Source organism: Aquarana catesbeiana, linkage group LG05, assembly GCF_042186555.1.
Source record: "Aquarana catesbeiana isolate 2022-GZ linkage group LG05, ASM4218655v1, whole genome shotgun sequence".
Taxonomy (NCBI): Eukaryota; Metazoa; Chordata; class Amphibia; order Anura; family Ranidae; genus Aquarana; species Aquarana catesbeiana.
In genome coordinates this window covers 528,354,351-528,379,869 of record NC_133328.1, presented here as the reverse complement: position 1 = coordinate 528,379,869, position 25,519 = coordinate 528,354,351, and the positions used below count along the sequence as shown (strand labels likewise).

General features: G+C 42.2%; 1 protein-coding gene across 2 annotated transcripts in view; it reads right to left on the bottom strand.

Moving 5' to 3' along the window:
* Window positions 1-25,519, bottom strand: part of LOC141145226 (NXPE family member 1-like) — a 146,633-nt gene that overhangs the window by 28,344 nt on the left and 92,770 nt on the right. The window contains exon 6 of one of the 2 annotated variants that reach the window (XM_073631728.1): window positions 15,284-15,457. In XM_073631728.1, coding sequence (XP_073487829.1) covers window positions 15,284-15,457 — 174 coding nt within the window. Of the gene's footprint in view, window positions 1-14,859; window positions 15,458-25,519 lie in introns of those variants that run through there. The other variant, XM_073631727.1, reaches the window with a different exon arrangement.

Genomic DNA, 25,519 nt, shown 5'->3' with positions numbered 1-25,519 from the left:
GGTCTCTACTAAGTCGGGTGTCCGGGTTTCAGGCAGCCTGATATCTGGGCACCTGGCTCCAAACCCGGACTGTCCGGGTGAAACCCGGATTAGTGGCAAACCTAAAGGTATGTAATCTCGGTCATTACATTTTAGTTGATTAAATCTACTATAGATTTAGTCAACTAAAATCTTATGTTATTTAGTCGACTAAAACTAGACTAAAACAATTGAGATGACTAAAATATGACTAAAACTAAATGGCATTTTAGTCAAAACTAAATTTAAATGAAAATTTGTGGTCAAAATTAACACTGGTGTAGAAAAATGTAGAAAAATAAATTAAAAAAAGGTAAGAAAAACAAAGGGTACTGAAAAATGTTCATAGCAGTAAATCAGCCAGTTCTACAGAAATTCAACAGATAAAATAAGTTTAGCCACATCATCACAGAACAATCCACTCCCTGTTTAGGGGGGGCATAAAACCATTACACTTAGGCCTCATTCACACAGGGTGTTAGAAAACCCATGCCAGGAATAAGTGGCTGTAAAAACATACTTTTAGTAGCCTCATACATTGGTGTTAATGCACGTTTAGCCATGCTAGCTTTTAGCAGCGTTCCTCTGCCTCTATTCAAAATCAATGGTTCCCTATGGAAGCCCATTGCTTTGAATAGAAGTCGCACCAATAGAAGTCAGATCATGATAAACCCTTGTCAAGAAAAAAAAAATGGCGTGGGGTTCCCCCCAAGCCCATACCAGACCAAAGAGGTATGTATTTTAAGGGGAACCCCCCATGCAAAATATGGCGTGGGGCCCCCAAAATCCATACCAGAACCTTATCCGAGCACACAGCCTGGAAGGTCAGGAAAAGGGGAAATGATCGAATGCCCAAACCCCGTCCTGGACCACACTAGGCCACATGCCCTCAACATTTGGGGGTGGGTTGTGGTTTGGGGCAGGGGGGCTTGCGCCCCCCACCCTGAAGCACCCTGTTCCCATGTTGATTGGGAGGAGGGCCTCTTCCCGACAACCCTGGCCGTTGGTTGTCAGGGTCTGTGGGCAGGGGGCCTCTTCCTTCCGATTTCTTCTCCCTCAGGCGATGTCTTCATCGTCTGGTTCTTCTTCCTCCGCTGATATCTTCTTTTGCTGCCATTTCTCCTCTCCCCGCTGTCTTCTCTCTCTGCTGGTTCTCTGCTCTCCACTATCTTCTCCCCCTGTTCTTCCTTCGATGTTCTCTCAATGCTCTCTCCTGCTGTAATGCTAGGGCTGCCGTGTGCCATTACTTATATAGCCATGTGGCGGGGCCACCCGGTGATGTCATCTGGAGGCCCCACCCCTTGTAAAATCACCACCCGGGCATTATGTCAGGAGGGGGCAAGGCCTCCGGATGACATCACCATGTGGCCCGCCCCATTGCTATATAAGCAAAGGCACACGGCGGCCCTAGCATTACAGCAGGAGAGAGCGTTGAGAGAACATCGCAGGAAGAACGGGGAGAAGATAGCGGAGAGAGGAGACCCAGAAGAGGCAGAAGACAGCGGAGAGAGGAGAACCGGCAGAGGGAGAAGAGAGCGGAGAGAGGAGAACCGGCAGAGGGAGAAGACAGCGGAGAGAGGAGAACCGGCAGAGGGAGAAGACAGCGGAGAGAGGAGAACCAGCAGAGGGAGAAGACAGCGGAGAGAGAAGACCCAGCAGAGGCAGAAGACAGCGGAGCAAGGAGGACCGGCAACGGAATAAGACTTCAGTGGAGGGAGACAAACCGGAGGATGAAGACATCACCGAAGGGAGAAGAAATCAAAAGAAGAGACGGCGGAGCTGCTTCAATAATTACTTTGTCAAAAACCTGAGTACTTTTTTTAATTTTGACTCTATTTTTTGGGGTGAATGGGTAGGGGTACAATGTACCCCAAACTCATTCACATAGGGTGGGGGCCGGGATCTGGGGCCCCCCTTGTTAAAGGGTCTTCCAGATTTCGATAAGCCCCCCACCCGCAGACCCCAAGAGCCACCGGCAGGGTTGTCGGGAAGAGGCCCTTGCCCCATCAACATGGGAAAAAGGTGCTTTGGGGTGGAGGGGCAAAGGCACTCACCCCCCCATGCTGAGGGCACGAGGCCTGGTATGGTCCAGGGTGGAGGCACTCGCCGTCCTCCCCCTTTTCATGACCTGCCGGGCTGCGTGCTCAAATAAGAGTCTGGTATGGATTTTATGGGGTAACCCAGAAACATTCTCAAAAATACACGAAAAGGAGTGGAAAAATGGACTTTGTAGGCACCAATCATAAAATGAAATGTAAATGTTTTATTATACAAAAAATACAAAAAAAACAAAAACACAAACATGTTAATACATTGCAATAAATTCAGGAGCAATGACTGGCATTCTCTCAGACGTAGGTCATAGCCTACAGAGGGGTATCCCTTAGAACAGGGAGAGATATAGCCCTCTGTTCAGCATAACCGACATCAAACTACTATAGCTCTACATGTTTCGCAATTGAATGCTTCTTCAGGAGCCCGTTTGAGTCACCTGCAATAGGGAAAGAGAGAGAGAGGACAGACAGTCTCCTTCCAGTTCCCCTGTTCCCCCCTTCTTTCCCCCCTTCCCCCCTCCCCTTTTCCCTCACCCCCCCTTTTTCCCTTCTTCCCCCCCTCCCCCCTTTCTCTCCCCTTCCCCCTTTCCCCCCTCCCCCTTTTTTGCCCCCCTTTTTTCCCCCCTCCCTTTCCCCCCTCCCCCCCTTTTCCCCTCCCCTATCTTCCCTTTCTTCCTTGTCTTTCTTTCTCTCTTTGTTTTTATGACACATGGAGTGTTTCCACAAGTTTACCACCCTCCAAGTTTGTTATGATTGTTTATAACTTTCCCTGGGCAGCCGGGACTTTCTATTATACTGCCTTCCCGGTGTATACACCTCTTACGGCTTTACTAGCAGACACGTCCCCGCATGTGAACGTTTGTCACCTTATGCTTGTTGGCTGTTAGGTCCACTGGTTGACTTCCTCATGGTGCTCATGTATAATGATTGAGACACGTTACTAACAAGGTCTTAGGTGAATATTAACAATTTTGCATCATTTTGTTGTCTGTCCTCTCTCTCTCTTTCCCTATTGCAGGTGACTCAAACGGGCTCCTGAAGAAGCATTCAATTGCGAAACATGTAGAGCTATAGTAGTTTGATGTCGGTTATGCTCAACAGAGGGCTATATCTCTCCCTGTTCTAAGGGATACCCCTCTGTAGGCTATGACCTATGTCTGAGAGAATGCCAGTCATTGCTCCTGAATTTATTGCAATGTTTTAACATGTTTGTGTTTTTGTTTTTTTGTATTTTTTGTATAATAAAACATTTACATTTAATTTTATGATTGGTGCCTACAAAGTCCATTTTTCCACTCCTTTTGGTGTATTTTTGAGAATTTGTAGATTTAGGACGTTGGCACTGCTCTATATATGGAATCTCCACAGCCCATCCTGTGGTGAGATTTGCTATTCCATTTGTTTCTCTAATATTGATTGGATTGATTGGGTGGTAGCACCCGCCTGTTTCATGATGGTTTCTTTCTATTAATGTATAATTTGTGTCAATTGTACATCATTGCATTGTGTGTGCGGTGTTCAGTGTGATACTGTTATTTTTCTGTAACAAAGTGACCTACTTGATTTTTTCAACTTGCAGTGCGGCTTCCGCTAATTCTATTCCTGTCAAGTTGCACCTCACCCAATAAGGCTAAAATGGACTTTGTAGGGGATACTTGGTCTGGGTATATGAATGAACTGCACAATAATTGTAATACCTCTACTAGAGATGATCTGGCACTTAACCAATATCTTGCAAAGGCCAGAAGACTCCTCAAAAAGAAGTCAAATTTATACTGGCATATTGAATTTTTTCAACAGTATGTACTAGATAATATCTGCCCTACTGGGCTGAGAATACAACTGTTCCCTTCCTTCAAAAATGTGACACCTGAACTCAAATTTGCTTGGGAGCAAGAACTTACCAAATGTAGCTTTGAATTGATCAAACTTTTAGTTGCTCAATATAGAACAGATTTAATGGCCTTAGATCAAGAACTTATATCCCTACAGGCACAACAAGATTCTGTCAAGAATCATGCACAATTTGATAAGAAATGGCAGGAATTGAAGGAATATCTGAACAGATTGAATAAGGATATTATATCTAAAAAGCAAACCAAAATGTTCAGAGACAAGACGGCGTTTGTGGAGGGATATGCTTATCGCTGGCACTTGATGCCACAGAATAAAAGAACCAGGCAAGGTCCTAAACCTAGTAACAATGGTTCTAGCTACTCTTCCAGGGAGGAAGATACCGAATCGGACTCCTCATTTGCCTCCTCCTCCACACGGCCCCTCTCTCAATCCACCAATACACGCCCTAATTCCAATTCTGGTCCACGGAAAAAGAAGTCTGATGGGCAATCAACCCTACACCCCGCATCCTAAAAAATGACCTGACGAGACCACTAAACATCACTTACCAATGTCCAAAACACACCCCCAATGCCCACCCTCGGGCCCCAATGTGGGTGCTGTGGGTGGGATTCACACAACTACCCACTTGGGCCATCTAGCGACACAGGCACTTAATATGTTACAGAATACACCTGGTCCCAATGCTAACCCCACACTCATCAATGGTTCCAATTCCACAAATGTAATCACACGCCATGCCACTAATGCAACACCACTCCCACCTAGTTCAACAGTACCTACACTGATTCCTACAAAACAGAGCACATTGGATGCCCATGTAACCTCTCTATCATCACCTCCTACAAATTTTCCCACATCCCTGACCCTGCCCCCTCCCACGTAGAACTAGATATCATCAATCTTACCCCTCACTCCTTTTCCCAAGCAAAGTTTGATCTCTTGAGATTTGGATTGAGCTTTTGTCCTACACCGAAGATGGACAAGTATGACACCATCAAAGACCTCTACCTCTTCTGTAGAAAGTTAACTTTTAAATTTCTTTTTGATGATCAACATATACGTTCCAAACGCGATAAAGAACTCTCTGAAAATATTAAACACTTTACCATGGATGAATTTAGGGCTTTCAGAGATCTCATTCTTCTGTTAGAGGAAAATGAGAGGTCTGAGTCCTTAACACTCACTACTGATACTATATACACACCAACTACATCAGTGCCCAAATCCAGTAAAAAAATTCAAACCGAAGTCAAAAAAATTCCCGGACCTTACGAGCAACCCCCATATCTGGGCCTTTCTGACAGCCACCATAGGAGTCCTGAGGCGTCTCACATTAGATCCCATGCCTAAAAACCTAATGCCTCACCAATTACAATCCCTCACCAAACTACGCAACTGCCCTGATCTGGTTATAAAACAGTCAGATAAAGGGGGCAATATTGTACTAATGACGGACCAACAGTATATAAAAATGTGTATGAGCATCCTCAACAACAGGTCCTGGTACTGCAAAATTGCAGTGAGTGTCACCCACCGCTTCGGTAATTAGTATAAATTACACATAGGGGAGGCTTACCACCTGGATCTTATTGATCAGGATACACATGCCTATTTGGACAATAAATTCCCTCGTATGGCTACGTTCTATGCGTTACCAAAGATCCATAAGAACCTTGAGGCCCCTCCTGGTCGGCCTATAGTTTCCGCGATAGGCTCTCTGACTGAAAATGAGAGTAAGTTTGTTGACTTTTTTCTGATTCCCCATGTTCTATGCCTACCTTCCTACGTTCGGGATACCTTAGACCTCCTTAAACACATTGAGGGGGTTGCAGTCCCTCCCGACGCCCTGCTCATGACCTTGGATGTTGAGGCTTTGTACTCCAGCATCCCTCACGAGCAGGGTGTTGGGATGGTCCGCTCCTTCCTCATGGAGGAAGACCAACATTTATGGCCCTTTAATGAGTTTTTATTGAGACTACTTTTTTTCATTTTGACACACAACTGTTTCAGCTTCGATGGTTCCCATTACCTCCAGGTACAGGGCGTGGCCATGGGCACATGCTGTGCCCCGGCTTATGCCAATCTGTACCTGGGGGGGTGGGAACGGGATATTTTTTCGAATGAACAACTTAGCAACTACACCAATGAGGTGTTGTTATGGCTAAGATATATCGACGATATCTTTATTATCTGTGTCGGTTCCCAGCAAGCACTATCTTCTTTTGTTAACCACCTGAACAGCAACCCTTATAATTTGAAGTTTACGGTTAACAGCGATACACATAAGATTTCTTTTCTTGATTTGATAATCTACAAGGATCTCAATAATTGTCTGGCCACTACACTCTACCGTAAAGAAACGGCGGGGAACACGATTCTGCACGCCTCCAGTGCTCATCCCTCCACATTGGTGCGCAGTATCCCATACGCACAATACGTTCGACTTAGAAGGAACTGCACTGTCAACAGCGATTTCAAACACCATGCTGACCTACTGAGGGAACGACTTTTACAACGTGGCTATTCCAAATCTCTCCTTCGTAAAGCTTTTAATAAAGCCTGTGATCAATCCATAAATACATTGCTCTATAAGAACAAAACCAAGGTCGATGAGCACCCTACGGTTAAATTTATCACACACTACTCGTATCAACAGTACCAACTGCGTAATGTATTGCAACAACACTGGCACATCCTCTATGGGGACCCCATTTTGAGCAAATACGTTAGTGATCACCCAGAGATTGGTTCGGGCCTGGGTCTCTCCCCTTAGTTGAGCGTTGTGTACTTCCTCGTTGTCTGTTTTACCATCCTTAGGCTGTTTCCATCTGCCTTTCACAGCGCCTTTAGCGCTGGTACCGAGGTTGAGCCACTAGGGGGAGCTCCTAGTCCTGTTACCTTCAGGACTGCGCTCCTCCCGCACATCCGCATCCTTGATAGCTGGCTTCTGGCCACTGCGCATGCGCGGTTCAGTGCAGGTGCACGCGCAGCCCAGCCTGGCCGAGTCAGGTGATGCACTAGCTGCACACCTGATTGGGGCGTGTATTTAAGGCTAAGAGATTAGCCTACTACCACGCCACTCTTGCAGATGACGCTCCGGTTTCTGGGCGCTATCCACACTACCGCTAATTGCCTGGTAAGACTCTTTATGGCTATACCTTTGGCTACGGTATACTTAATCTTGGTGGTTACACCCCGTGCATTGGAGCTTACTGGTTACAATGAGTTATGTTCTCTCCTCTAGAGACGGTTGTCGTTTGGCTGCTGCTAGGCTGCTTATGCTTGTAACTTTAAAATCCCAATACATCCCTGCCGGTGACGCTCCTCTGGGTGGTGGGATAGTGGGGTCACAGCTTGTGACTTTGTCCAGAAGATTCGTTGGGCCTACATTGCCTCTCACAAGGTGAGATTTTGCTATATACACATTTATATGGCTCTGGTGTATCTCTTGGATTGGCTTCCTATCATTATTATTACTTTTTCTATATATATGTGTGTCCATATATACACAGAGCATATCTTACTATGTCTTACCATATATATGTCTATACTTCCTAGAATTGACGTCATTGGTTATTCTATTCAGCTTGGCTATTCGGAAGTTGTTTATGGCAACACACACTTCCCAGCTATTTGTAGTTTTAATTTCTCTTAGAGGTAGGCTCAATCGCATTTGTCTTTGTACCACCATCAATCCCTCTATTCCCCCCATGGTCTGTCTACCTCCTTACTTTGTCTCCTTCCCCTTCCCCTGTTCCCCCCTTCTTTTCCCCCCCTTTTCCTCCCCTCTCCCCTTTTCCCTCCCCCCCCCTTTCCCTTCTCCCCCCCCTTTCCCTCCCCTTCCCCCTTTCCCCCCTCCCCCCTTTTTTCCCCCCTCCCTTTTCCCCCCTTCCCCCCCTTTTCCCCTCCCCTATCTTCCCTTTCTTCCTTGTCTTTCTTTCTCTCTTTGTTTTTATGACACATGGAGTGTTTCCACAAGTTTACCACCCTCCAAGTTTGTTATGATTGTTTATAACTTTCCCTGGGCAGCCGGGACTTTCTATTATATTGCCTTCCCGGTGTATACACCTCTTACGGCTTTACTAGCAGCCACATCCCCGCATGTGAACGTTTGTCACCTTATGCTTGTTGGCTGTCAGGTCCACTGGTTGACTTCCTCATGGTGCTCATGGATAATGATTGAGATGCGTTACTAACAAGGTCTTGGGTGAATATTAACAATTTTGCATCATTTTGTTGTCTGTCGCCTCTCTCTCTTTCCCTATTGCAGGTGACTCAAACAGGCTCCTGAAGAAGCATTCAATTGCGAAACATGTAGAGCTATAGTAGTTTGATGTTGGTTATGCTGAACAGAGGGCTATATCTCTCCCTGTTCTAAGGGATACCCCTCTGTAGGCTATGACCTATGTCTGAGAGAATGCCAGTCATTGCTCCTGAATTTATTGCAATGTTTTAACATGTTTGTGTTTTTGTTTTTTTTGTATTTTTTGTATAATAAAACATTTACATTTAATTTTATGATTGGTGCCTACAAAGTCCATTTTTCCACTCCTTTTGGTGTATTTTTGAGAATTTGTAGATTTAGGACGTTGGCACTGCTCTATATATGGAATCTCCACAGCCCATCCTGTGGTGAGATTTGCTATTCCATTTGTTTCTCTAACCCAGAAACGTTATTTTTTTCCATTTTGGTGAGGGTTCCCCCTTCAAGATCCTCAGCGCACAAGCCGCACCGCAAGTTGGATCATCATGATCCAATTTCTGGTGCAACTTCTATTCAAATTAATAGGATCTCATAGGGAACCATTGATTTTGACATGTCAAAAAACGCTTGGGGAGGCTTAATGCAGCTGTATCCAGCGTTAAGACGCATTTAGCAGATTTTTCCATTGTCAGACATTTTTACAGCTCTAATGCCTCTCTTCAGAAAGCGCTGGCCCTGGGTTTTTATTTTGCAGCTTGAAAATGCCTATGCCACTTACAGCTCCTAAAAGCCTGTATGTGCATGAGGCCATAGAATAACATTTAAGCTGCAAAAAAAGTCTGATGCTTCGAAAAGCAGCTGTAAAAATGCCCTGTGTGCATGAGGCCTTATGTGTGAAGGGGTGTAAATGTAAAAATTGTAAGATATCATAGAGGGGGTGTGTATGACACATCTCATTTGTAAACGTTTTGGTCCAATGGGAGATTTTGTTTTTGACCCATTTAGAAGTATTGGACAAATGTCACTGTGTAACCAAAGGATTGGAATTTGGGGCTCTGTATCTTTAAATTTCCACAGTAAAATCATACTGTATTGTAAGATATCATAAAGGGGGGTGTGTATGACACATATCCATGTAAACGTTTTGGTCCAATGGGAGATTTTGTTTCTGACTCATTTTGAAGTATTGCGAAAATGTCAGTTTGAAGCCAATGGGTTGATATTTGGGGCCCTGTATCTTTAAATTTCCACAGTAAAATCATACCATATTGTAAGATATCATAGAGGAGGGAGTGTTTGACACATCTGCATTGTAAACGTTTTGGTCCAATGGGAGATTTTGTTTTTAACCCATTTAGTAGTGCAAAAGTGTCAGTTTGTAGCCAATGGGTTGGTATTTGGGGCCCTGTATCTTTAAATTTCCACAGTAAAATCATACCGTATTGTAAGATATCATAGAGGGGAGTGTGTATGACACATCTGCATTGTAAACGTTTTGGTCCAATGGGAGATTTTGTTTCTGATTCATTTTGAAGTATTGCGAAAATGTCAGTTTGTAGCCAATGGATTGGTATTTGGGGCTCTGTATCTTTAAATTTCCATAGTAAAATCATACCGTATTGTAAGATATTATAGGGGGGGGGGGGGGTAAAATACATCTGCATTGTAAACGTATTGGTCCAACGAGAGATTTTGTTTTTGACCCATTTTAGAAGTATTGGAAAAATGTCACTGTTTAACCAGTGGGTTCATATTTGGGGCCCTGTATCTTTAAATTTCCACAGTAAAATCATACCGTATTGCTAGATATCATAGAGGGGGGTGTGTATGACACATCTGCATTGTAAACGTTTTGGACCCACTTTGAAGTATTACAAAAAATGTCAGTTTGTAGCCAATGGGTTGATGTTTGGGGCTCTGTATCTTTAAATGTCCACAGTAAAATCATTGTAAATGTTAGAGAGGGTGATGTATGTGTGACAACTCTGTGTAATCATTATTTTATATATTACATTACGTTATATTTCGTTTTTCTGTGTTGAATATTCGACCAAAAAAACTTGTCTGATAGCAAGACCACTGATTTGCAACTGTCTGATGGCTTGACTCCAGTTTGCTGAGGTATGTCTGTATTAAGTGAATGGTATGGGAATAAAGACGGCGCTGCCCTCTAATTGATTGGGTGCTATAAACTAGTGTGGTAAGTGAACCCTGATAATAAAATTATGTGTCCATAGTGCAATCTCACAGAATTTTCAGAAATAACCAAAGAGCAAAAAAACGAAAAATCAAAAAACCAAAAAAAACAAAAAAAACAAAAAAACAAAAAACCGTAACCTCAGTACATGAGACACTAATAAATAAATAAAATCCCCCCGGTGGGGTAGATACGTATGTCAAAATAGAGAGTGTAAAGATAAAAGTGAACTCTGTGATAAAATAGAAAAAATACAAAATATTATATTTCCTCAAAACTCAAAAGTTTTGGGACAAGATGGCGCCAAGAGTGATGTGAATTATGTGATAGAAAATAATTATTTATATGTGTATGTAGTGCTACTGTGGTATCCGTGTTGCTGTTACCATGTGTATATACAAATTAATAACTAGGGTCATGGATTACTCCAATATTCAAAAGTATTGGGACACCATGGCATTTGTGAACCAAGAAAAAAAAAAAAAACTTAATTATGAACCATGAAAAAAAAACTTAATTATGACACCCTATTAGCAAACTCCCTATGAGTTAGATGCGAATATATAAAAGCATACAGCAGCCATAAAATCCAGTTCTATAAGTGCATGATAAGCAATCATTAGCTTCTAAAAAGTCCATGCAAGGGATCATATATTAATGACCAGGTGGAGAAGACAAAGTTCAAGTATAAATGCTGTTTATTTCATCCTTGGGGACACACTACAGTGACTTCTGTGCCTTTCAATCAAGATGGTGACTTTGAGGTGCTCACCCCCCAATAATACCCCACTCACCAGAGATCAGGCTATTCCAACGATTTGCCACCTTCAACTCTGTTTCCATGTGTTCATCTCCAAAGGTTTGGAGATGAACACATGGAAACAGAGTTGAAGGTGGCAAATCGTTGGAATAGCCTCATTATATTAGAGCACATCTTTTCCCTGGAGTAGCTGTGAGGACCGCACACAGTAGAGGAATGGAAGCACACTAGGTTGAACATCACCTGCCCTGGGACACCCACTCTGTCGCTCGGCACCCCTGCAGGGGTGATCATCTCTGGTGAGTGGGGTATTATTGGGGGGTGAGCACCTCAAAGTCACCATCTTGATTGAAAGGCACAGAAGTCACTGTAGTGTGTCCCCAAGGATGAAATAAACAGCATTTATACTTGAACTTTGTCTTCTCCACCTGGTCATTAATATATGATCCCTTGCATGGACTTTTTAGAAGCTAATGATTGCTTATCATGCACTTATAGAACTGGATTTTAGCTAGTATAGCCGTTCCAATAGATGTTGCTGTTTTTATTGTGCTTAATAAAAATATATACCTTAGGCATAATTATGCCAATGCCTTTAAAGTCCACCTAGGGGATTTTCCTTGTTGTCATGCTACAAACCTAAACATAAATAAGAGACAGCAAAAGAGAATACAATAATGCAAATAAAAATAAGTCCTAAATAAAGTCCAAAATGTCACACACGTGAAGTATGAAGTGACTAAGTAAAAGTCCCATACACAGTCCAATTTAAATTTGTAAGCAATCTTGATCTGGTAAATAGTTAACAGAGGATCCCACAGATAAAAATGTACAGGAAGGAGAGGAGCTAAGGGGTGTGTGGGGGTTATAGAAAGCACAACCCCCTCCTGGCTCCTGGCTCTCTCCTCCTCTCTGCTGCTGTCACTAATGTAGGGACAGAATTTGTACTAGGAGAAAGGGGGATTTGCTAGGTGGGGGATTTGGGAATGTGCTAGGTGGGGGATTTGGGAGCGGGTGGGGGGGGTGTGCTTGGAGGGGGGATTTGAATGGGGGTTGTGCGAGGAGGGGCAATTGGTGGGGGGGGATTTGTAAGTTTACAACCTACAGACCACTGATCTCTGCCTCGCAGAGTACATTTTGGCGCTTGTTCACACCAGGTGCAGTGCAGTAACAGGTGTGAAATTACGTGTTTTCCCATACCGTACAAAATGCGCTACCTTTTGCAGAGGTGTAAATTTAATGACACCCTGACACATCTAGCAAATGTGCATGAATGAATGAATGAAGAATTTGTATAGCGCTACAATGCGAACTGAATTTCTTCAAGGCGCTTGATCTGTCCTGAGTTGTCCTGCTTCTTAGAAGAGGTGAGTCTTGAGTTTTTTTCTGAAGGCCCGATGGTTTTCTTCCATGCTGATGTTAGTGGGTAGAGCATAAGCTCTAACGAGCAGGGCCCTCTGATGCCTCTTGTATTGAATTGTATTGTACTTGTACTGTCTGCCTTAATGTTGTAAAGTGCTGCGTAAACTGTCGGCGCTATATAAATCCTGTATAATAATAACAATAATAGAGCATTCCATAGCTGTGGTCCTTGGACTGCGAATCTTCGTTCTCCCTTTGATTTGTACCTGGACTTGGGAATGAGGAGGAGGTTTTGGTTCGTTGATTGTAGACTGCGATTAGGAGTGTAGTGTTTTATTTTCTCGCATAGGTATCGTGGAGCGTTTCCTTGTGTGCATTTGTGGGTGAGGCAGAGGGTCTTGAATGTGATCCGATCCTTTATGGTTAGCCAGTATTGGGTCCTCAGTGTTGTGGAGATGGATTCCCAAGGTTTTTTCCCATTACTAGTCCTGCTGCCTTGTTTTGAATGACTTGTAAGTGAGCAATCTGGTATTTAGGTAGTCCTATGTAGAGGAAGTTTGCAAAGTCGAGTCGGGAATTGATGATTGTTCCGACTACTGCTGTTTTGTCCTCTTCTGGAATGAACGGGATGAGTCAACGTAGTAGGCGGAGAAGATGGTGAGAGCCACTGACTACTGAACCTATTTGTGCATCCATCGACATCTCTGCGTCAAAGATGACTCCAAGACTTTTGTCTTTGATGCTTGGGGAGATGGTCTGTCCAAGGATGGTGGGTAATGTCCATGGGGTCTTAGTTTTTGTATTACGGTTTGCGTGGCCATACACTTGCACCTGCTAAAATGCATGGTACCATAATACTATGTCTTTTGGTGCTGCGCAATTTTAAAAATCATGCCGGCACACTTTTCATATGCATAGAGCAGCTCATTAAAAAATGTAACGGAACGTGCAAAAAAGTATGTGCGATTGGATGCACCTCCTGGTGTGATCTAATCCAAGCGTGGGCCTGACGAAGGGGCCCTGCGTGGCTCTGAAACTTTGCCATATGTGTACCATGTGAAAAAGCTTTGGACCCTTCTGAGGAATCCTTGTTGTGATGATGACATTTATGACATTTTTCCTGGTGTGAACGAGCACTCAGACTGCTGTGCCCCAGAATTGTGCAAAATTATAAAGGGTGCCTTGACTGAACACAGATTGAAAAACACTGGTCTACTTGATTAAAATCTGGGCAATAAATACACTTCATTCTGGACATAACAGCCAGTAATTTTCCATCTGGCTCAGTTAACTTGTAAATCTACTTTTACCAAGCCAGGTGGTGAATGCAGGGCCACTCATGGCCGGAAATTTTGTGGATTCCTTACAGAATGGGAAGAGTACAAATCTAAGCTATAGCATGGCCATATGGACGTGCAATGGGCCTCGTTTGAGGCCCATTGTATATTTTACGTTGACCATCACTGATATACAGCAGATACTACTTTCTTGGATATCACAACTGAAGTTCAAATACATAACTATCTCTAATCTCCCTTTCCAGAACTTCATGAGGCTTGTTTACTGAAGAAGTTGAGAAGATTCACACAATAGCTTATGTAGATTAACTTCAGTTATCCAACAATGTGAAAAGAAAATGTCTGTTTAGTTATTAGACATTGACGAAAAATTTGTTAGTTTTCGTTTCATTCATTTTGTTTTTTTTGGAAATTTGTAAATTTGAAAATAAGAAAGGAAAATCTGAAAATCCAAAAATTCTAAATAATAACTACCTAATAATAACTATTAAATTATAGGTATTGTTATTTTTTTATTTCAAATTTGGCTGTTAGTGAACGTAACAAATACAAATTTATCTGAAGTTACAAATTATTTGAAACAAATGGAAGGAAAAAAAAAATAATAATAATAATATATTTTTATTAATATTACTGTTATTTATTATTAATTTGTTACATTCCATTTATTTAAATACGCCATTCGTTATTACGGATAATTTGCAACTTCGGATGAATTTGTATTCGTTACGTTCACTAACAGCCAAATTTTAAAGGAAATTCCAATACCTATAATTTAAGTTAAGTTATTATTAGTAAGTTATTATATCGGATTTTCATTCCTATTTTTGGATTTCCCAATATTCTGAAAAATTCAGAAATTTGAATATTTCCGAATTGCACATGTCTATTACTTATTTCATTTGCACAGGATTGGATAATTGAAGTAAATAGTCACACTATTTATAGGCAATCAGCCCAAATGTGCATTTCTTAAGGAAATCCTGTTCCCTATGGATGGAGGAATGATAATTTCAGGGCTGCAAGCTCGTGGACAAGACTCAATGTGCACACCGACTGAATAGAATTTTCAAATTCATTTTTGGTTCTCAATTCTTTTTATTCAAAAAGACTTTACAGATGAAAATACACATAACTGATCATCACATATTGTATTTTGTATAGTTGCCTAACAAATGTAGGTCATCAGCATTTGAACTTCATTTTTAATTACCGTTTCTGCAGGGTGGATTGCATTTGAGTCAAATGCATTGGTCATATCCCATCCATTGACAAAACCTACAGTTAGGTCAGTGAAAATGATTTCCATTATGGAATAATGAATAGAAGCATGAAAATCGCTCATGGTTTCAAAGTTTTGTTTCATTTCACCTGTATTCTCAGTCTTAATGATAACTTTGGTTTGTGGACTTCTAAGAAAGAGGCGTTCAATAGCACCTCGTATATTAAGCAGCCGTCTAATAAAGTGATAAATAGGATATGCTCTAAAATGTACCCCTATATTTAGTACAATCACAGTACGCTGATCACCTCTAATTAGGTCAATTTCTCGAGAAATAGTACGCTCCTCCTTCCAGGACTGATATGAGGTAGTGATGAATGGATAGGTGTGCCTTTTCCAGGTTATCTTCATATTCCTTTTCAGGTCCAAATGGAAAATCTGACGTGCCCAATTGTCTTCATAAAGGTGGAATTGTGTCAATGCTGAGGAAAGAAAATCATTTAAATTGAGGGCATGCACATAATTAAGTTACCTTTGTACTATGTTAATAAGTATGTCTAAACACCATAAGGAGCTATAGGCATTAGCAGCGCTAAACTCTTGTATCAATCACAGAAAGATATTGATCTTAAACACATAACAATAAATGAAAAACCAGCACAATGTTCTTGTTATAAACAAAAATAGAGAAGTCTCTGTAGAGTAATCAGCTGCAATAAAATAACTAACAGTGCATGGGGGAGAGTTGAAAAATAGTAATTATAATTATAATTAATTCTTCAGAATCTTCATCCCTTCACCAAACCACGTGGGACACCGCTCCCTTAAGATTTTACACTCACCAAAAATAAGTTGAAAATAAGCCTTAAACTCCACAAATGTACGGGCTTCCTCCTCTGGTCATCGAGTCATGGTACGGACTACCTCTTTAGCTTCTAATGTAATTCCACCAGTATTAGATTGTGATGTCCGCGGGGATACCCGCGATCGTCTCACAGATAGGAAGAATGGGGAAATGCTAATGTAAACAAGCATTTCCCCGCTCTGCCTAGTAAAAGGACACTGATCACCGCTCCCTGTAATCGGTTAGTGATCAGTGCCGTGTCACACATAGCCCATCCGCTGCACAGTTAGAATCACTCCCTAGGACACACTTAACCCCTGCAGCGCCCCCTCCTGGTTAACCCCTTTACTGCCAGTCACATTTACACAGTAATCAGTGCATTTTTAATCACACTGATCGCTGTATAAATGTGAATGGTCCCAAAATAGCACCAAAAGTGTCCGATGTGTCCGTCATAATGTCGCAGTCACGATAAAAATCGCTGATCGCTGCCATTACTAGTAAAAAAAATGTATTAATAAAAATGCCATGAATCTATCCCCTATTTTGTAGACACTTTTGTAGAAACTTTTGCGCAAACCAATCAATATACGCTTATTGCAATTTTTTTTACCAAAAATATGTAGAAGAGTACGTATTGGCCTAAACTGAGGAAAAAAATGTTTTTTTATATATTTTTGGGTGATATTTATTATAGCAAAAAGTAAAAAATAATGCGTTTTTTTTTCAAAATTGTCGCTCTTTTTTTGTTTATAGCGCAAAATATAGAAACCGCAGAGGTGAACAAATACCACCAAAAGAAAGCTCTATTTGTGAGGAAAAAAGAAAAAAAGATGTCAATTTTGTTTGGGAGACACGTCGCACGACCACGCAATTGTCAGTTAAAGCGACGCAGTTCCAAATCGCAAAACTGCTCTGGTTTTTGGCCAACCAAATGCTCCAGGGCTGAAGGAGTTAAGGCTTATTTTCACCTTATTTTTGGTGAGTGTAAAATCTTAAGGGAGCGGTGTCCCACGTGGTGTGGTGAAGGGATGAAGATTCTGAAGAATCAATTATAATTATAATTACTATTTTTTAACACTCCCCCACACACCGTTGGTTATTTTGTTGCAGCTGATTACTCTACAGAGATTTATCTATCCTTGTTTATAACAAGGACATTGTGCTGGTTTTTCATTTATTGTTATGTGTTAAAGCCCAGGTTCACACTGAGCTGCGGGAATGAAGCCGTGCGAGTTCAGCTGATTTCAGCTGCGATTTCAGAGACATTTGTGCAGATGTCAATGTAAATCGCAGCACAAAATTGCAAAAAGTAGTACAGAAACTACTTTTTTGAAATCGGTGCAGCATCGCACCAATTAGGACCGTGCCATTGATGGCAATTGCTGCCGATTTGACATGCGATTTGACATGTCAAATCGCATGTCAAAACTTACCAGTGTGAACCAGGGCTAAGATCAATATCTTTCTGGGATTGATACAAGAGTTTAGGGCTGCTAATGCCTATATCTCCTTATGGTGTGTAGACATACTAATTATTTACTGATTCATTTAATAGCAGCAGCTGAAGGGTCTGTGACCTGTTTATTTTAACAGATTCATGAGCGCTGAGGGAAAGTGAATGGTTGCTGTTCAGTGATTACTTACTTTTATTGTTTTAGACTTTGTACTATATTAGCAAAAGTATTGGGACGCCTACTTTTACACTTCCATGAACTTTAATGGCATCCCAGTCTTATGCCCCGTACACACGGTCGGATTTTCCGACGGAAAATGTGTGATAGAACCTTGTTGTCGGAAATTCCAACCGTGTGTAGGCTCCATCACACATTTTCCATCGGATTTTCCGACACACAAAGTTTGAGAGCAGGATATAAAATTTTCCGACAACAAAATCCGTTGTCGGAAATTCCGATCGTGTGTACACAAATCCGACGGACAAAGTGCCACGCATGCTCAGAATAAATAAAGAGATGAATGCTATTGGCCACTGCCCCGTTTATAGTCCAGACGTATGTGTTTTACGTCACCGCGTTTAGAACGATCGGATTTTCCGACAACTTTGTGTGACCGTGTGTATGCAAACAAGTTTGAGCCAACATCCGTCGGAAGAAATTCATGGATTTTGTTGTCGGAATGTCCGAACAAAGTCCGACCGTGTGTACGGGGCATTAGTCTGCAGGGTTCAATATTGAGTTGGCCCACCCTTAGCTATAACAGCTCCAACTCTTCTGGGAAGGCTGTCAACAAGGTTTAGGAGTGTGTCTATGGGAATGTTTGACCATTCTTCCAGAAGCGCATTTGTGAGGTCAGGCACTGATGTTGGAAAGAAGGCCTGGCTCGCAGTCTCCATTCTAATTCATCCCAAAGGTTTTCTGTTGGGTTGAGGTCAGGACCCTGTGCAAGCCAGTCAAGTTCCTTCACCCCAAACTCGCTCTGTCAAGTTCCTTCACCCCAACCCGCACTGGTTGGTCTTACGACGCACGGGGACGGAGCCTGGCGCCAAATTCAAAAAGTTAAATACACATACAGTACACTGTAATCTGTAAGATTACATAATTGTATCAAATTATTTCACATCCCTTTTGTCCCTAGTGGTTTGTCCAGTGCCCTGCATGCAGTTTTATAATATAAATACTGTTCTTTCTGCCTGGAAACTGGAGATTGTCCATAGCAACCAAAAAGTGTCCCTTTACATCAAAAGTGGTTTTAGACCAGCTAGAAAACAGCGATAATAAATTAGAATCACTTGTAGAATTGAGCGATAGTGATTTGTGGGGAAATCCGTCATCAAGCACTGAAAGTAATGACAGCAACAATTCTGCAACTGAGCAAATTTCAGTGTTTTTGATTTGATTACATTATTGAATATTTTTTATTATTATTATTTGTTATAATTATTTATTATATTATAATTTATGATTTCATGTGTTAAAATTTATCATACCCAGGATGTCTACTAGACTCTTGTTTGGACAGATTTAAGTGTGTTATTCCTAAGAATTACAGGCCTACAATATAAAATGCCAAATTTCCATGCAAAACAATTGTACCACTTTGAGCATCAAAAATCTGACAAAATCATACCGAAAAGGAGGCTAGTGGTCTCCAGAGTGGTGCCAGCAGCAGGAAAAAATAGATCTTCAGGTCAGTGTGTGACGCAGATGTTGGAGAGAAGGCCTGGCTCGCAGTCTCTACTCTAATTCATCCCAAAGGTGTTCTATCGGGTTGAGGTCAGGACTCTGTGCAGGCCAGTCAAGTTTCTCCACCCCAAACTCGCTCATCTATGTCTTTAGGGACCTTGTTTGTGTACTGTTGCGCAGTCATGTTGGAACAGGAAGGGCCAACCCCAAACTGTTCCCACAAAGTTGGGAGCGTGCAATTGTCCAAAATGTCTTTGAATGCTGATGCTTTAAGTGTTCCCTTCACTGGAACTAAGGGACCAAGCCCAACCCCTGAAAAACAACCCCACATCATAATCCCCCTTCCAACAAATGATTTGGACCAGTGCACAAAGCAAGTTCCATAAAGATAAGGATGAGCGATTTTGTGGTGGAGCAACTTGACTGGCCTGCACAGAGTCCTGACCTCAACCCAATAGAACACCTTTGGGATGAATTAGAGCGGAGACTGCGAGCCAGGCCTTTTAGTCCACATCAGTGCCTGACCTCACAAATGCGCTTCTGGAAGAATGGTCAAATATACCCATAGACACACTCCTAAACCTTGTGGACAGCCTTCCCAGAAGAGTTAAAGTTCTTATAGCTGCAAAGGGTGGGCCAACTTAATATTGAATCCTACGGACGAAGACTGGGATTCCAGTAAAGTTCATGTGCATGTAAAGGCAGGCGTCCCAATACTTTTGGTAATATAGTATGTATGTGTGTATATATTGCATGGGTACTCATTGATTGCACGCTGCTAGTGCAGCCTCCGCAGCATGGCCAATGTTCAGTCGCAGCACGGATCAGGTGGTTGGTGGTAGTGGCATCTCCAGCTTTCATATTTGGGGGGGGGGGGGCACAGGGACAAAAGAAGGGGGGGGGGCAACTATAAAAATTATATATACAGTGGGGACGGAAAGTATTCAGACCCTCTTAAATTTTGCACTCTTTGTTATATTGCAGCCATTTGCTAAAATCATTTAAGTTCATTTTTTTTCCTCATTAATGTACACACAGCACTCCATATTGACAGAAAAACACAGAATTGTTGACATTTTTGCAGATTTATTAAAAAGAAAAACTGAAATATCACATGGTCCTAAGTATTCAGACCCTTTGCTGTGACACTCGTATATTTAATTCAGGTGCTGTCCATTTCTTCTGACCATCCTTGAGATGGTTCTACGTCTTCATTTGAGTCCAGCTGTGTTTGATTATACTGATTGGACTTGATTAGGAAAGCCACACAACTGTCTATACTGGAAGATGATATAGTGCCAGGTTAGGTGATATAGAACCAGGTTAAGTGATATAGTGCCAGGTTAGATGATATAGTGCCAGGTTAAGTGATATAGTGCCAGGTTAGGGTGATATAGTGCCAGGTTAGGGTGATATAGTGCCAGGTTAGGGTGATATAGAGCCAGGTTAGGGTGATATAGAGCCAGGTTAGGTGATATACAATAGTGCCAGGTTAGGTTATAGTGCCAAGTTAGGTGATATACAGTAGTGCCAGGTTAGGTAGTAGTGGCAGGCTAGATGGTAGTGCCAGGTTAGGTGATAGTGCCAGGTTAGGTGGTAGTGGCAGGCCAGGAGGTAGTGGCAGGCTAGGTGGTAGTGCCAGGTTAGGTGGTAGTGGCAGGTTAGGTGGTAGTGTCAGTGGCAGGCTAGGAGGTAGTGGCAGGCTAGGTGGTAGTGCCAGGTTAAGTGGTAGTGGCAGGCTAGGTGTTAGTGGCAGGTTAAGTGATAGTGCCAGGTTAGGTGGTAGTGGCAGGCTAGGTGGTAGTGCCAGGTTATTTGGAAGTGCCAGGTTAGGGTGGTATAATGCCAGGTTAGGTGGTAGTGCCAGGTTTGGTGGTAGTGCCAGGTTTGGTGGTAGTGCCAGGTTAGGGTGGTATAGTGCCAGGTTAGGTGGTATAGTGCCAGGCTAGGTGGTAGTGCCAGGTTAGGGTGATATAGCGGCAAGTTAGGTGGTAGTGTAAGGTTAGGGTGGAAATAACAGGTTAGGGTAGTATAGTGCCAGGTTAGGTGGTAATGGCAGGCTAGGTAGTAGTGCCAGGTTAGGTGGTAGTGCCAGGTTAGGGTGGTAGTGTCAGGTTAGGGTGGTATAGTGCCTGGTTAGGTGGTAGTGCCAGGTTAGGGTGGTAGTGCCAGGTTAGGGTGGTATATTGCCAGGTTAGGTGGTATAGTGCCAAGTTAGGGTGGTAGTACCAGGTTAGGTAATAGTGCCAGAGTAAATACATGACAACATGAATAGATAAGAGAATGCTGGTCATGTTCCCCTCTTCCTCCATCACCTGGACTAAAATTATGTATCTATGGCTGTCCCTGCTGCTGCAGAACCTCCTTCTCCCCCTCCCTGATGTAAACATAAAGAAAAAAAAACTCACATGGGAGCTGGCACTGATTCTGGCTTCTTCCTTGAACTGAAGTCAAAATGTGGCGGGCGGGGAAGAGGGAGGGGATGCAGCTTGCACAAAGCATTAATGGCTAACACTGAGATGAGATGCAAATATCTCCCCCTCCCTTTGATGGTCGGGAGTCGGGACAATGACATCATGCAGCCCTGCATCTTACTGCTGTGTGCACAGTTTGGAGATGTTGTTTTGTACACACACAGGAGCGGGCTTAGTGGTGGAAGCACTGTTGCTGGGCTTTGTCTTCTGTCATTATGATAAGCAGAAGACCCGGACTGCAAACTTTACACAACAGGACAGGAAGCATGGCAATTACAGAGCGATGCCCTCTGTGTGTCTCTCCCTCTAGCAGCTGAGAGCCTATAGAGAATCACTCTGTATAATTGCTAGGCTGATCGTTTTAATTGGGGGGCACATGGGGGGCACAGTATGATGTTGGGGGGTCAGGGCCCCCTGTGGCCCCACCTTAGTGACGCCAGTGGTTGGCGGTAATTGATATTGGGGCTGGGTTATTGCCATGCAAACACTGGCTGGGTATGACCACCTAGAGTGGCCACAAACCCTTCTAGCCTGGTGGAAGGACCCCCTGGAATCCTCTGGTTACATCATGATAAACCTCTGCACAACCAGGTTGAGGACAAGTGCCAAGCAAGGTACATATCTGATTTTTCCCAGGAAAAGGGTCGTCTGAAGGTTAGTGCTATTTTCACATATGACCTTGCCTGGCTGCAGATGGTGTAGGTCAGCCATCTCTTAGCCTTGGCCTAGAGGGCTGCCAGAAGCTTTGGTCCAGTATGGCTCCTGTCTTTCAGGCATACAAGCTGCAACACAGCTTCCGAAGACACCCAATGGGAGGGGCGAAACCGGTCAAGCAAGGACAGTCATTGACAAGTAAATTACAGCTGATCCACATGCCGAGGCAGCTATCTGATGTTTACAAATGCTTTTTTTACTTTTTAATAAAGCCTAATAATACTACACTATGGGGATCACTATCTTCCTTTCCTATGTCACAGAAATGCTGTATTTGAAAAAAGACATCATTATCAAGTCCAACCTATGTGTGTGATTATATGTCAGTATTACATTGTATATCCCTGTATGTTGCGGTCGTTCAAGTGCTTATCTAGTATTGAGCCAGGAGATTTACTGAGAGAGAGGAAAAGGAACATAAGAGACCATTCATCCACACACCTGATACAGTATGTTTTTTTGACTCAGTGAGTGAATCTACCGTTGCCTGGAGATTATATTGAGAGAGTGGAGAAGTACAGAGAGACTACTCATTTACAAACCTGTCATGCTTGTTTGACTCTTGCTGTCGGTAAGTGTGGGACCATAGGAGGGGAGCATGCCACAGAGCTATATCTCCGAATAAAGAATAATCACTTATATTGCAATACTGCACGGAACACTTTATTTGAAAAAAAATGTATGCACTGACTTGTGATTAACACTATTATTTTCTGATTTATTTTTCTGATTTGTATATTAAATTTATGATGTACGCACCATGTTTATGTATCATACTAAAAGTTGATGAATTCATATAAATCATGATTATATAGGAGGTATTATATACACAGATTAGGTCGATACTGGCAGCGCTGTATTTTTTCGGATTAACGTTACAGGTTTTCTAACCAATCATCCGGCAGCAGCCCTAATACATTTATAGTATCTCACAAAAGTGAGTACACCCCTCACATTTTTGTTAATATTTGATAATATCTTTTCATGTGATAACACTGAAGAAATGACACTTTGCTATGATGTAAGGTAGTGAGTGTACAGCTTGTACAACAGTGTAAATTTGCTATACCCTCAAAAAACTCAACACACAGCCATTAATGTCTAAACCACTGGCAAAAAAAGTGTTTACACCCATAAGTGAAAATGTGCAAAATTGAGCCCAATTAGCTATTTTCCCTCCCCGGTGTCATGTGACTCGTTATTGTTACAAGGTCTCAGGTGTGTTAAATTTGGTGTTATCACTCTCTCTCTCTCATATTGGTCATTGGAAGTTTAACATGGCACCTCATGGCAAAGAACTCTGAGGATCTGAAAAAAAAGAATTGTTGCTCTACATAAGGATGGCCTAGGCTATAAGAAGATTGCCAAGGCCCTGAAACTGAGCTGCAGCACGGTGGCCATAACCTTACAGTTTAACAGGACAGGCTCCACTCAGAACAGGCCTCGCCATGGTCGACCAAAGCCGTTGAGGGCACGTACTCAGCTTCATATCCAAAGGTTGTCGTCGTGAAATATACATATCAGTGCTGCCAACATTGCTGCAGAAGTTGAAGGGGTGGGGGGTCAGCCTGTCAGTGCTCATGCCATACACCGCGCGCTGCATCAAATTGGTCTGCATGGCTGTCGTCCCTCTTCTAAAGATGATGCACAAGAAAGGCCGCTAACAGATTTCTGAAGACAAGCAGACTAAGGACATGGACTACTAGAACAATTTCCTGTGGTTGGATGAGGCTTAACCTATTTTAGTTCAGATGGTGTCAAGCGTGTATGGTGGCAACCAGGTGATGAGTACAGAGACAAGTGTGTCTTGCCTACAGTCAAGCATGGTGGTGGGAGTGTCATGGACAGTTCATTGAGGGAACCATGAATGCCAACATGTACTGTGACATACTGAAGCAGAGCATCATCACCTCCCTTCGGGGACTGGGCCGCAGGGCAGTATTCCAAAATAATAACGACCCCAAATACACCTCCAAGATGACCACTGCCTTCCTAAAAAGCTGAGGATAAAGGTGATGGGGGGCATCCTCAAACAAAAGGTGGAGGAGCGCAAGGTCTCTAACATCCACCAGCTTCATTAAGTCGTCATGGAGAAGTGGAAGAGGACTCCAGTGGCAACCTGTGAAGCTCTGATGAACTCCATGCCCAAGAGGGTTAAGGCAGTGTTGGAAATTAATGGTGGCCACACAAAATATTGACACGTTGGGCCGAATTTGGACATTTTCACTTAGGGATGTACTCACTTTGCCAGCAATTTAGACATTAATGGCTGTGTGTTGAGTTATTTTGTGGGGACAGCAAATTTACACTTTTATACAAGCTGTACACTCACTACCTACATTGTAGCAAAGTGTCATTTCTTCAGTGTTAAAAAAATAGAGAAAAAGGGGCACTCCTATGGCCACATCCGTATAAATTGTATGTCATAAGAAAAGAGAAGGGGGTTCAACAAGGACCCCATGAGCAGACTTTAGAGGCACAACAAACCTGAAAAAGCATAATCAAAATAACAAAATAATCAAATTTGTTCAATATAAATACATACAATACAAAGACATTGACAAAAAATACTAAAAAAATCATCTATATAAAAAAATATACATGATACAGGCCCTGATGTGTCTACGCGTTTCGTATAGAACTTCTTCAAGACACATTCAGGTTTCAGTAAATACACAAGAGGGTTTCACTTGTAAAGAGGCTTTCACAAGTTCAAAAAAGGTAGTTCAAATGTATTCAAATATAGACATCAAGGTCTTAGCAATAGTTCCTGAACATCTCCTGGGAATTTACATCCAATTCTACCTTAAGCTTCCCCAGTGCATTTAACAAATACTGACAAGTACTAATGCGCAAACAACAAATCTCAGACTGATATTCAGAGCAAAAAACAAAGATAAATGATAAAGCTGCCACCATAAGGGTGTTCCCACACCAATAAAAGGATCAATCAAAATAATAATTAAAGTGGCGCTCAATCAAAAGGAATGTCCAACAACTAAGTATAAATGGAAATTCAAAACTGGAAAATCCAATAAATACTTATGTCTAAAAATCATTACTCTTCCATCACATTGGGTAACTAAGGACCAAGGCAAATCAAAGTTACTTCAATAAATGGATCCAAAATGAACTACTCCCAGAAATGACCAATTAATGGAGCCTCACAGAGGGAGAGTAAATTATATGCGGGAAAAATATTTCCGGATTTAAGAGGTGTTTCTAGAAACTCATCCAATAGGTATAGTGCCTAACCATCATTATTAACACAATTGTGTAAATAAATAAATATACAAATAGCATGAGCCGAACTATTATATGGCAAAATAAGTGAATAATTGATAATGTGAACGATAAAGTGCAAATAAG